At 46.4% G+C, this 12,665-nt stretch overlaps 1 protein-coding gene across 5 annotated transcripts in view; it reads right to left on the bottom strand.

Annotated features, from left to right (window-relative positions):
* The window catches only part of LARGE1 (LARGE xylosyl- and glucuronyltransferase 1), a 653,148-nt gene that overhangs the window by 326,439 nt on the left and 314,044 nt on the right, over positions 1–12,665 (bottom strand). For all 5 annotated transcript variants that reach the window (XM_017890120.1, XM_017890121.1, XM_017890123.1 and 2 more), the window contains one exon: positions 551–674. In XM_017890120.1, coding sequence (XP_017745609.1) covers positions 551–674 — 124 coding nt within the window. The remainder of the gene's footprint in view (positions 1–550; positions 675–12,665) is intronic.

Here is a 12,665-nt window from a genome sequence, read left to right on the forward strand (position 1 = left end):
CCTGACATAACCTTTAATATTTATTCACCAGTGTCTTTTTAAAGCACATTCAAATATATTCTCGCATTTGAGTCTCTTAATTATCCCCATGAGTTTGGTATTTCATCCACCTTTTCTACTGATGAGAAAACAGGTCCAGCAGAGGTGCGTGGTTTACTTTGTGTCTTCTGACCAGTAAGTGACATTACGCAGATTTAAACTCCAGCCCATGGGGGTCTGAGTTTAGCACTTACTTCACTGGGTAATAGAACTCTCTAGATGACAGCTACCATAGACCACTTTCAGATTCTACACCAGAACAATGGCCTCCAGCGTCTCCACAAAGACTTGGTGGTCAAAACTCAGACCAAAGTGGATTCTGTGCACACAAAGTGGTTACTTTAATACTTTTGATAATAAAATCAAATTCTGGTGGCAAACAACCTCATTACGCCGTAGGCACTTTCAGTTAGGAGCTGAGATTTCTGGCATTGCTACAGTCTACTAAACCACAAGTAGTACCGCTTCCAGCTAGAGGAGATCACGGAGGTGCCTCCCCTCCTGCCCATACCTTGAGCTCGTCTGCATTGTAGAAGTCCACACGCACGGCGGGCACCATCCAGGTCTGGAAGAGCGTGGCCAGGATCTGCTCCGCAATGGAGTCAGCAATAAGGTGGAAGTGCAGAGGGTTCCGTCTGTGGGGAGTGTGAGAAGGAAGGGTCAGGCAGAGATGTAAGGCTCTTTGAATCACAGCTGCAAAAACACACTCTTCACAGTTCCTATGGCGGGGCTCCTTTCTAAAGGGAATTGCGAGAGTAAATCTGGCATGTTACAAAACCAGTACTCACTGGTGAGGCTGCAGGAGCTGAAAAGGAGAGAAGGCATCTCACCCAACCTCCGTGATTCAGAGAAGTGACAACCAACCACCGATCACTACTGACACCCAATTCAGGCCAAATGCCATACCTGTTATGAGGATATTCATTTTTTTCCTGAAAGTCGTAAGTAGAGCATGTGTTAACAATTTGGTCAACCTTTATATCTGCCACCTGGACTTATCAGCCTTAACGCAGAAACACATCAACATAGGGTAAGTTTTTTAGACTGGCTGCAGGCGGCTGGCAAGAGACTTCTCTCACAGCATGGTGTAAATTCAGTCTTCTGCTTGTTCCTCTCCAAAAGAAAATAAGGCTTTAAGACGGAGTCATCCGGAGATCCCATCGCCCAGTGTCAGCTTGCCTTTTTTTTTTTTTTTGAGATGGAGTTTCACTGTGTCGCCCAGGCTGGAGTGCAGTGGCGCGATCTCCGCTCACTGCAAGCTCCGCCTCCCGGGTTCCCGCCATTCTCCCGCCTCAGCCTCCCAGTAGCTGGGACTACAGGCGCCCGCCACCTCGCCCGGCTAGTTTTTTGTATTTTTAGTAGAGACGGGGTTTCACCGTGTTAGCCAGGAAGGTCTCGATCTCCTGACCTCGTGATCCACCCTTTTAATATTTCTATAGCTTTTACTCATCCAAAATAGACCACTTTCAGATTGTATACCAGGCCAATGGCCTCCAGCCTCTACAGAAAGCCTTGGTGGCCAGAACTCAGACCAAAGTGGATTTTGTGCTAACAAAGTGATTACTTTAATACTTTTGGTAATAAAATCAGATTCTGGTGGGAAACAACCTCATTATGCCCTGAACACTTTCAGTTAGGAGCTGAGATGTCTGACGCTGCTTTTACTGAGGCAGCACCCAAAACATCAAAGAGCATTACGCAAGGGCAAAACTTCCGGAGTTAAATGGAAATGGGTTTCAAACCCAGGTCTGAAATTTATGAGTGGGAATCTTAAGCATGTCACTTACCCCTTTGCACTGCTATTTCTACATTCTGGAAAATGTGGAGAAACACCTTCTCATAAGGCTGCTGTGTTGATTAAATACGATAAGAAGTGCAAACTATGGCACATCAAAAATAAACATGGGATAATAATCAATAGCAGATGTGCCCTAATGAGGAACCGGCTAGACACAAAACAATACGTCAGTCAAGAACTACTGGCATAAATACTATTGCGCTACTACAAATAATGACATACAGCCTAATGCCATGAGTTACAGCGTAACTCATTCATGGCATGAGTACCGACTAGCAACAGAGCACTGTGGCAAATACAAAGATGAGAATGACCCGGCCCGCTGACCTCAAAGAGCTCATACTGCTCAGAGACAGATGAGCGCAGTTAAATATAAGCACGGCGCGGAATGTGATAAGGACCACAAAAGAACACAACGTTCCATGGGAGTAAAGCAGCAGCCAATTCTGACGGGGTCAGAAGGACGTGTGAGAGGAGAGGGAAGCTGTGCCCTAAAGGGAAACACAGGACTTTGACAAGAAGAGACGGCAGAGGGGATGCAATCCGAGGTGAGCAACAGGAGACAAAGGCTGGGCCCAGGGTGTATTAGGAGTGGGGGCCGGGGGTGGTGGGGCTTAGCAGGGCTCCACGGTTGGAGCAGAGAAGGATGGACATGAGAATGCAATGAAAGTTTAATTGAAACAGTCCAGACCGGGCGTGGTGGCTCACACCTGTAATCCCAGTACTTTGGGAGGCCAAGGTGGGCGGATAATGAGGTCAGGAGATCGAGACCATCCTGGCTAACACAGTGAAACCCCGTCTCTACTAAAAATACAAAAATTTAGCCAGACATGGTGGCACTTGCCTGTAGTCCCAGCTACCTGGGAGGCTGAGGCAGGAACACTGCTTGAACCTGGGAGGTGGAGACTGCAGTGAGCCGACATTGTGCCACTGCACTCCAGCCCGGGTGACGGAGCGAGACCCCGTCTCCAAATAAATAAATAATAAATAAATAAATAAATAAAATAAAAACAAACAGACTAGACCTCAGGGAGGTGTTGGGGGCAGGATGACTGGCTTTTTAGCTTTCAGCCGTCGGCTTGGTCACTCCCCAGCCCTGTCCTATGTTCCAGACATACAGACTCTCTCTCAGTTTCCCACCCCCTACCCTGTGCTGTCTCTCCACCCTGGGCCTTATCATGTTCAGCTTGCTCTGCAGGGAACTGTCCCGCAGTTGCTCATTCAATAAATCCTTACTGAGAACACCCCATTTGTCAGGGGATGAGCCGGATGCTGGGGGCCACAGTGGTGAGTCAGACACACCTGCACTGTCCCCATTGTCATGGAGCTCACAGTCTTGCCCACCCTGCACCTCCACGTTCAGTACTTGGTTATCTTAGTCCGCTTTAGGGCCACCATCATTTGCTCCTAGAATCCTTTCCTGACTCCCCATGTCTAGGTCAGGGGCCCTAACTGTTATCCCAGCCGTATGTACCCACCTACTCGTCCTTAGGTAGTGGTTGCCTGTCTACTTGTCTACAACCCCCCTGGGAGCTCCGCAAGGTTAAGGATCACATCAGATGTGTTCAAATGGACAGATCCATGATCTACAGCTCAGTGCCTAGAAGACAGGAAGAGTTTAATAAGTGAACTGAATGGATCGATGGGTGGTGAGTTGTGGACAGATGAGGGGAACAGATGTAGACATGTCATTTAGGAGATCATCAGACTTGGGGGTGTGAAATGAGAATCTGATTAAAAGTGTTGGCCAGGTGCCGTGGCTCATACCTGTAATCCCAGCACTTTGGGAGGCTGAGGCGGGTGGGTCACCTGAGGTCAGGAGTTTGAGACCAGCCTGACCAACATGGAGAAACATGGAGAAACCCCGTCTCTACTAAAAATACAAAGTTAGCCAGACGTGGTGGTGCATGCCTGTAATCCCAGCTACTTGGGAGGCTGAGGCAGGAAAATCACTTGAACCCAGGAGGCAGAGGTTGCAGTGAGCGGAAATTGCGCCATCGCGCTCCAGCCTGGGAGAAACGCTGTCTCAAAGAGAAAAAAAAAAAAAAAACCCAAACCAGTGTCTATGCCAGGAAGAGCGACAAGGAAGCTAAATCTAGAGGATTTCAGAAGAACAGATCTTAGATATGAGAAAAAAAAGAGAAGGAGGAGCGGAGGGCAACATTGGGGTTCCTGGGTGGGTGGCAACGGCTCCAGGACCAGGGATACGATGAGGAAGGCACCGTGGAGGAGGACAGTGAGTCTGGGATTGGGCACACCAAGCTGAAGGCGGGGGTGGCAAAGCCAGTGCTGTTGCTGAATAGGTGGGTCTAGACCTGAAGAAAGTCAACCCGCCATACACGTGACAGGTGCCTGAGGGTAATAAACTGAATGAACGAATCAAAAAGCAGTCAGCACTGCAGAATTTCCCCACGGGACCCACTGCCTAAAGACTGCAACTTTCCCATAAAATTATCCACGCTCACCACGCTCAGTGGAAAGGGGCATATCTTCCTTACAGCTTCCCTAAACGCCCTATAAGAAGCTGCCACTGGGCCGTGGTGATGTTTGGTGGCATGAAGGGACAATGCTGTGCTGGCCCATTGGCTTAGCTGAGGGCCAAGTCAGAGGCAGTAGGACAAAGTCACTGGGATACAGATGGTCCATTTGGCCCTCACCGTTTCCACGACTGTCTCCCAAGGCCATAGTTGCCATAATGGAGTCTTATTAACGGAGAATGGATAAAGGTAAGCCTATAGCACGGCCAAGTTGCATGTTCATCTACAGTGGAGGGGCAGCTTAGTCTGAGCCAGGGGGTGACAATAATAAAAGGCCCAAGCTTCTTGTATTTGCTCTAACGCATCATACTTCCCACATTTCTATATCTTTCTGTTCCCTCTCCATGGAATGCCCTTCCCTGCTTGGAAGCCCCATGAATTCCTGTCATTCTTCAAAATTCCCTGTGTAAGTCACCTCCTCCTGGAAACCTTCCGTGAGCCCTTCCTTGTGTCTTTCTCCCGCTAACTCTGCACCTCGTGTGAAAAGCTCACCTGCCATCTGTAGGAAGGCATTACGATACGGATTCAAACCGCTGGCTCCCTGTCCCTATTGTGAGATCACGGGGGACAGAAACCATCTTTTCATCTCCATCCACAGTATCCAGCAAAGAGCCTGGTGACTCATGGGTCCTCCACAGATACTCTTGTAAGAACAACAAAAGCCAATGCTCCTCCTTCTGTTATCACTGTAACCACCATCATAGGAGGGCAGAAACAGTTGATGGCACACTCCGTTATCAAGAGTTCGGAGTTTGGGCTGTGTTCCAGAATGCCTGGCTTGGCATCCCGGCTGCAGTACCTGCTGAGTGACTATAAGCAAGTCACTTCATCTCTCAAGGCCTCAATTTCCTCATCTTCAAAGCAGGAGAGATCATGGGAAGCAAGGAATATTATATTGGATAATTGTGAGGATAAAGTGACATAATAAACATAAAGTGCTTAGTAAAGTACTACCTGATATATGGTTAAGATTTCAATACAGGTTATCTATTATCAATATTAACTTACGATACTGCTTTTTTTTCCTCTACTACTTTTGCATCGACTGTTCGATGAAGTATTTTCAATTAGTTCTTCCAAGCACAGACAAAAAAACGGGCTGAATGAACAAATATCCAACAAAGAGCTATTAAGCAATAACTACATATAATTTACAACAGGGATATAGGTGATGAATGAGCTATGAGTGTTCTCTTCAGGCAGCTTGCAATCTTGGAGAGTCAGAGGAAGACAGAATACAAAAAAGGCCACACACATCAGAACATGGATTCGCCTCTGTGCTGGGCTGCCACACACAACTGCACAGCTTGAGAACGGCCCACTTCCCAGGGAGCCTTCCACAAAGACTAACGGGTAATAATGTGCAGGATACTCTTAGAATTAGATGGAGCACAACCTGCACAACCATACATGATGATTCTACAAGGAGGAGCACAAAAGCTACGTGGCGCTGAGAGTGAGAGAGATGATATTTTGGTAGTGAAGAATCTGGGAGGTTTCCATGAACTATGTGGCAAGTAAACTGGAGCTTTAAATGGGTAAAGGAAGAGGAGAGAGGGAGGTATTCAAGCAGGAAGTACAGGTGACCCTTGAGCAACACGGGGTTGAACTGTACGGGTCCACTTACCTATGGATTTTTTTCAACAAAACCTGGAATGGGAAACCCAAGTATACGGAGGGCTGATTTTTCCCACAGGCAGTGATATAGTTTGAGCACTTTTCCCCAACCAAATCTCACGTTGAAACGTAATCGCAAATGTTGGAGGTGGGGCCTGATGGTTAGTGTCTGGGTCATGGCAGCGGATCCCTCAAGGCTTGATGCTGTCCTCATGGTGTGAATTTTCTCAAGATCTGGTTATCTAAAAAAAGAGTGTGGCACCTGCCCACACTTTCTCTTGCTCCCACTCTCCTCTTGCATGTGATGTGCCTGTTCCTGCTTCACTTTCTGCCATAAGTAAACACTCCTTGAGGTGTCCCTAGAAGCCAAGGAGATGCTGGTGCCATGCTTGTACTGCCTGCAGAATCACGAGCCAATTAAACCATTTTTCTTTATAAATTATCCAGTCACAGGTGTTTATAGCAATGCAAGAACAGCCTAACACAGAAAAACTGGTACCAGGAGTGAGATACTGCTATAAACATATATGAAAATATGGAAGCAACTCTGGATCTGGGTAACATACAGGGGCTAAAAGAGTTTGGAGGGCTCAGAAGAAGACAGGAAGATGAGGGAAAGTCTGGAACTTCTTATAGACTGGTTTGATGGTTGTGGTCAAAATGCAGATAGTGACAAGGACAGTGAAGTCCAGGCTGACAGGTTCTCAGATGGGAATGAGGAACTTACTGGGAACTTGACTAAAAGTCGCCCTTGATATGCTGTAGCAAAGAACTTGACTGTATTGTGTCCATGCCCTAGAGATCTGTGGAAGTTTTAACTTAAGAAGGACAACCTAGGGTATCTGGCAAAGGAAATTTCGAAGCAGCAAAGTGTCCAGATAGAGGAGAAAAGAAATAATCTAAAAGTTGGAACTTAAAGAGGGAAGCAGGGTGTAAAAATTTGGAAATTTTGTAGCCCAACCATGTGGAAAAGAAAGAAAAGGCTTTTTAGGATGGCGGTGGAGTTGCGGGGAGAAGAACCCACAACTTGCTAGAAATATTTGGCATAACTAAAAAGGGGCAAGGTACTGACAGCCAAGACAATGGGAAAAAGGCCCTGAAGACAATTTTAAAAGTCTTCCAGGCTGCCCCTCCCATCACAGGTCTAGAGTCCCAGGAGGAAAGAATGGTTTCCTGGGCCAGGACACCATTGCCCTGCACCATCCTAAAAGGCTGCTCTGCATCGTGGCCCCTCCAGTTCCAGCCTCAGCCCAAAGGGCCCAAGATACAGCTCAGGCTGCAGCTTCAGAGAGTGCAAGCTATAAACCTTGGCAACTTCCATGGGGTGTTAAGCCTGTCAGGATGCAGAGTGCAAGAGGGAAGGAGGCTTGGCAGTCTCTACCAGATTTCAGAGAATGTATAAGAAAGCCTGGGTGCTCATGCAGAACCCTGCTACAGGGGCAGAGCCCACCAGAGATGTTCTATTAGGGCACTGCTTAGGGTATATGTGGGATTGGAGACCCCACACAAAGTCCCCTCTGGGACACTGCCTAGTGGAGCTGTGGGAAGGGGGCTACTATCGTCCACGTTCTAGAATGGTAGATCACTGGCAACATGCACCTTGTGCCTGGAAAAGCCACAGGCACTCATCTCCAACCCATGAGAGGAGCTGCAGGGGCTATGTACGGCAAAGCCACAGGAGTGTACCTGCCCAAGGCTTTGGGAGCCTGCCCATTGCACCAGTGTGCCCTAGATATGGGACATGGAGTCAAGAATTATTTTGGAGCTTTAAGATTTAATGACTGCCCTGCTGGGTTGCAGACTTGTGTGGGGGCCTGTAGCATCTTTCTTTTGGCCAGTTTCTCCTTTTTGGAATGAAAGTATTGACCTCATGCCTGTACCACCATTGTATCTTGGAAATAAATACTGCGTTTTTTATTTTACAGTTTCATAGGTAGAAGGAACTCATCTCCAGATGGGACTTTGAACTTGGGACTTTTGAGTTAAGAATGGAATAAGACTTTGGGAGGCTACTGAGAAACAATGATTGTATTTTGAAATGTGAGAAGGACATGACATTTGGGGGGCCAGGAGCGGAATGATATAGTTTAGATATTTTTCCCCCACTCAGATCTCATGTTGATATGTAATCCGCAGCACTGAAGGTGGAGCCTGATGGAAGATGTCTGGGTTACGGGGACGGATTCCTAATGGCTTGGTGCTGTCCTCACAATACTGAGTGAGTTCTCACGTGAGCTGGCTGTTTAAAAGGGTGTGGCACCTCCCACCCTCTCTCTTGCTCCTACTTTCACCATGTGATATGTCTGCTCCTCTTCACCTTCTGACATAAGTAAATGCTCCCTGAGGCCTCCCCAGAGGCCAAGCAGATGCTAGCACCATACTTGTGCAGTCTGCAGAACTGTGAGCCAATTAAATCTCTTTTCTTTCTAAATTGCCCAGTATCAAGACCCCCCCTCCCCACCGCCTCCCGCAGAGACAGAGTTTCACTCTTATTGCCCAGGCTGGAGTGCAGTGGCACGGTCTTGGCTCACTGCAACCTCTGCCTCCTGGGTTCAAGTTATTCTCCTGCCTCAGCCTCCCATGTAACTGAGAATACAGATGCCCGCCACCACACCCAGCTAATTTTTGTATTTTTAGTAGCGATGGGGTTTCACCATGTTGGCCAGGCTGGTCTTGAACTCTTGACCTCAAGATCCGCCAAAGTGCTGGGATTACAGGAATGAGCTACCGCACCCGGCCTCAGGTATTTCTTTACACAAGAACCGTCTAACAGAGGTAGGTACCACAGGGCTGACTACACGACTTGAAATATGTGCAGATTCTAGATACGTGGGTTTCCTGGAACCAATCCCCGCTGTATACCAAGGGAAAACTCTGATAGAACAAGAAAGGAACAAAGGTGGCAAAGTACAGAGCAGGTCTGTGAAAGAACAATAGTCATATTTGGGTGGATCATACAACAACATTTACTGGACACCTGCTTCATGCCAGAAATAGGGAGCATAAAAAGAAGAAAGAGAGACCACGTCTTCAGGACAGACTGGGCTAGAATGTGTGAGTTCCTAAGAACTGCAAATTGCATTCTGTCAGAGAAACAGCCAGACAAGGTTTGGAGGCTCGGCAGGAGCAAACAGAAGTTATAAATCTGGGAAGTTTTAACCTGGTTACAGAGCAGAAGTTGGACCAGTGTGGGGTAAGAGGAGCAAGCCCTAGAGAAAGATGCTGCAAACATTAGGATGGGGCTTCCTCCTCCAATCTTCTTCTGCCTCTGGTCTATTTAAAGCATCTCTCTAGAAGGCTGAGTAAACCCAGAAAGAAGCCTCAGCCTCACCTTTATGGCAATAGTAGGTGTCTGCATTGTCAAAGGGAATAGAGTGTCTCATTAGCTTCCCTGAGAATATGAAAATGCTTAATCAGAAAACACATGAGCCCCTCAGCCCAGGTGAACACCAAGACCTTGGCAGTTTGCTGACACTGTCTCAGCAATCAAAGGCGGGCTATCAGCAGCCTGTGTCTGACTCCTATCAGACAGCATGCTGGAGGGGTTCCATTAATATTCCACTTTGGGTACCATGATAAGAGTCTGGGCCCAGACTGCAGTTCCTGACAGTGGCCTTTTTCTTTTAGGCTCACCGAGCCATGGCACAAGCACCTGAAAATACCGCCCAGACCACCTTTCCTGGAGCTTCTGTGTGAGCCGAAATAGTTCCCCTGAGCTTTAACCTGTAAATCTGACTGCCAACCAGATGGCCCCACTTCCACATCCCACAGGTCCCTGGGAATCAAGAAATCCCCAGTTTCAATGCTACTACACACCAAGTTTCCAATGATTTGTGGAGTGTTTGTCTGGGACTTGTCTCTTCTTTCGAATATAAACTCCTTGAGGACAGAGACTGGGTCTTGCATTTACTGCTGCATCCTAGCTCCCAGAACACCGCCTGACACAGTAAGCAGGGGCCTGTGTTTATTATGCAGGACTGCATGGATGAGTGGCGTCCTCAATTTCCAAAACAGAAATCAGTTTTCCCTCTCTTGGTCCCTTATGCAAGTTTCCCCTTGAATTTCCTGCCTGGGTTAAAGGTGCCCCATTCACCCAACCTCATAAGCTAGAAATGGGGGCACGCCCTGGGCCCCCTCCCCAGCTATATGCCACACACTCAATCAACCTCAAGCCCTGAAAGGCAGCTTAGCTTAATGGTTAGGAGCTGGGTCTTGAAAGCACAACTGCCTGTTTTTTTTTTTCTTAACTTGTTCATGTTCTGTCATGAACAAATGTTCAAACTTCGGAAAGCTTCTTCATCTCTGAGTCTCAGTTTCCAAATCTTCAAAATGGGCTTGATCACAATAGCTCCTACCTTATAGTTATTGTCAGATCGATTGAGCTAAAACATATGCAGCACTTAGAACCAGGACTGGCAGGAAGTGAGTAAATGTTAGCTTCATTATCCTATCCAACCTTGGGGGTATCTCATGAATATATTCACTCTTTTTTCTCATGAATATATTCACTGTTCTTCTGACTCTCTTACTCTCTCTGATATATCCTCTAGCCCCTAAGCCATATGTTTGCTCTAATGTAATCACACAACCCCCTGCTCACTGTACGATATATAAGCCCCAGCCTCTTGCATGCAGCAAACAAGACCTTCCGCGATCTCACCCTATCTGTCCCTCAAAACTCATGTCTTCACACCCCTTCCTTAAACCCTGCACGCCAGCCGTTTCTCCCTCAGTTTTGCCTGTGACCAGCTCCTGCTCTTCCTGCAGGAATAAAGTCAAGAGCCACATCCCCAGGGAAACCTTCCAGGACCACCCCATCCAACACAGCCCCATCTCCCCCATCACTCTCCATCCCACTGTCCCGTCAAATTTCTTCCTAGCATTTATTACTACTGGAAATCTCCATGTTAACTTCCAAGACTATCTCCTACCCTCCACGAGACTGTCAGCTGTGGAGGATAGAGCCTCTCCAGCTTCACAAACTACCTCCTCTCTTGTTTACTCCCTCTACAACCCCAGTGCTTAGAGAGCATCTAGCTGGTCTTGGGTGCAGTTCCAGGGTTGAGCATGCTCTCCTGGCAGGCTTGTGCCCATGCTGTCGCCTTTTCCTGGACCATCTACACTTCACCCCACTAACTGCGTCTGGCCTTCTGTTCTCAAGTTAGACACCAAGGCTCTGAGGAGGCCATTCCACTGCGATAGATGCCCTTCTTAGTGGCTCCAGCTGAGTCTATGCTCAAACCTTAGTTCAGGTCTTTGAAATAATCTACTATTTACTTCTTTGTTCCCTGCTAGATGGAATCTTAGCATGGGTGCCTTATTTTGTTAATAACCTTATCCCTAGATTTTTCTTTTTTACAGCCCCTTACAGGTAAAAACACTCAGTGATTGTTTAAGGAAAGAATGAATAAATAATACCAAATGAATAATTACCAAAAAGATCCAAATGCCCTCAGTTTGACACCATTGCCAAAGAGATTCAAATGCCCACAGCTTGACATAATTACCTGGAAGTTAGGTACAGAGGCACTTAGAAAAAAATGTAGGAGCAAATCTTTTAACATTGGGTTAAGTAATTGTTTCTTAGATATGATACCTGAAGCGCAAACCATGAAAGAAAAAAAAAATAGATTTCACTGAAATAATTTTTAAAAAACGCTTTCTCTCTTTCTGCTGTGTGCCATGTGAAGACACAGCAAGAAGGTGGCCATCTGCAAACCAGGAAGGGGGTCCGTCCCTACCAGAACCTGATCTCAGACCAGCACCCTGATCTCAGACTTCCCCAACTTTGGAACCATATGAAATAAATTAGTATTAAGACAAAAAAAAAAAAAGAGGAAGAAATTTTGTGCTTCACAGGACATGATCAAGAAAGTGAGAACTACCAGATAATATTTTCAAGCATATATTTGATAAGCAACTTGTATCCACAATATATAAAGATACTTTACAGCTCAAACAATAAAAGGACAAGTAAGCCAATAAAAATTGAGCAAAGGATTTAAATAACCTTTTCTCAAAGAAGATATACAAATGGCCAATAAGCACACGAAACGACACTCAACATCATTAATCATTAGGAAAAAGCAAATCAAAACCACAATAAGCTACTTACCCACTAGAATGGCAAAAAAAAAAAAAAAAAAAAAAGATATATAACAAATGGTGATTAAGAATTTGGAGATATTGGAACCCTCAATGGTTACCGGTGGAACTGTAAAATGAAGCAGCTGCTTGGAGAAACAGTTTGGCAATTTCTCAAAAAGTGAAGCATAAAATAAAATATCTATAAAATATGAAAACAGATGTCAACACAAAAGCTTATACAGAACATTCTTAGCAAAATTGTTCATAATAGTCAAGAAGTGGATGGCCGGGCACTGTGGCTCAGTAATCCCAGCACTCTGGGAGGCGGAGGCGGGTGGATCACCTGAGGTCAGGAGTTCAAGACCAGGCTGGCCAAGATGGCAAACCCTGTGTCTCCCAAAAATTAAAAAAAAAAAAAAATTAGCTGGGCATAGTGGTGGGCACCTATAATCCAAGCTACTTGGGAGACTGAGGCAGGAGGACTGCTTGAACCCAAGAGGCAGAGGTTGCAGTGTGCCGAAATCGCGCCATTGCGCTCCAGCCTGGGCAACAAAGCAAGACTCTGTCTCAATTAAAAAAAAAAAAAA

The sequence above is a fragment of the Rhinopithecus bieti genome, unplaced genomic scaffold (genome assembly GCF_001698545.2).
Source record: "Rhinopithecus bieti isolate Rb0 unplaced genomic scaffold, ASM169854v2 scaffold_19737, whole genome shotgun sequence".
Taxonomy (NCBI): Eukaryota; Metazoa; Chordata; class Mammalia; order Primates; family Cercopithecidae; genus Rhinopithecus; species Rhinopithecus bieti.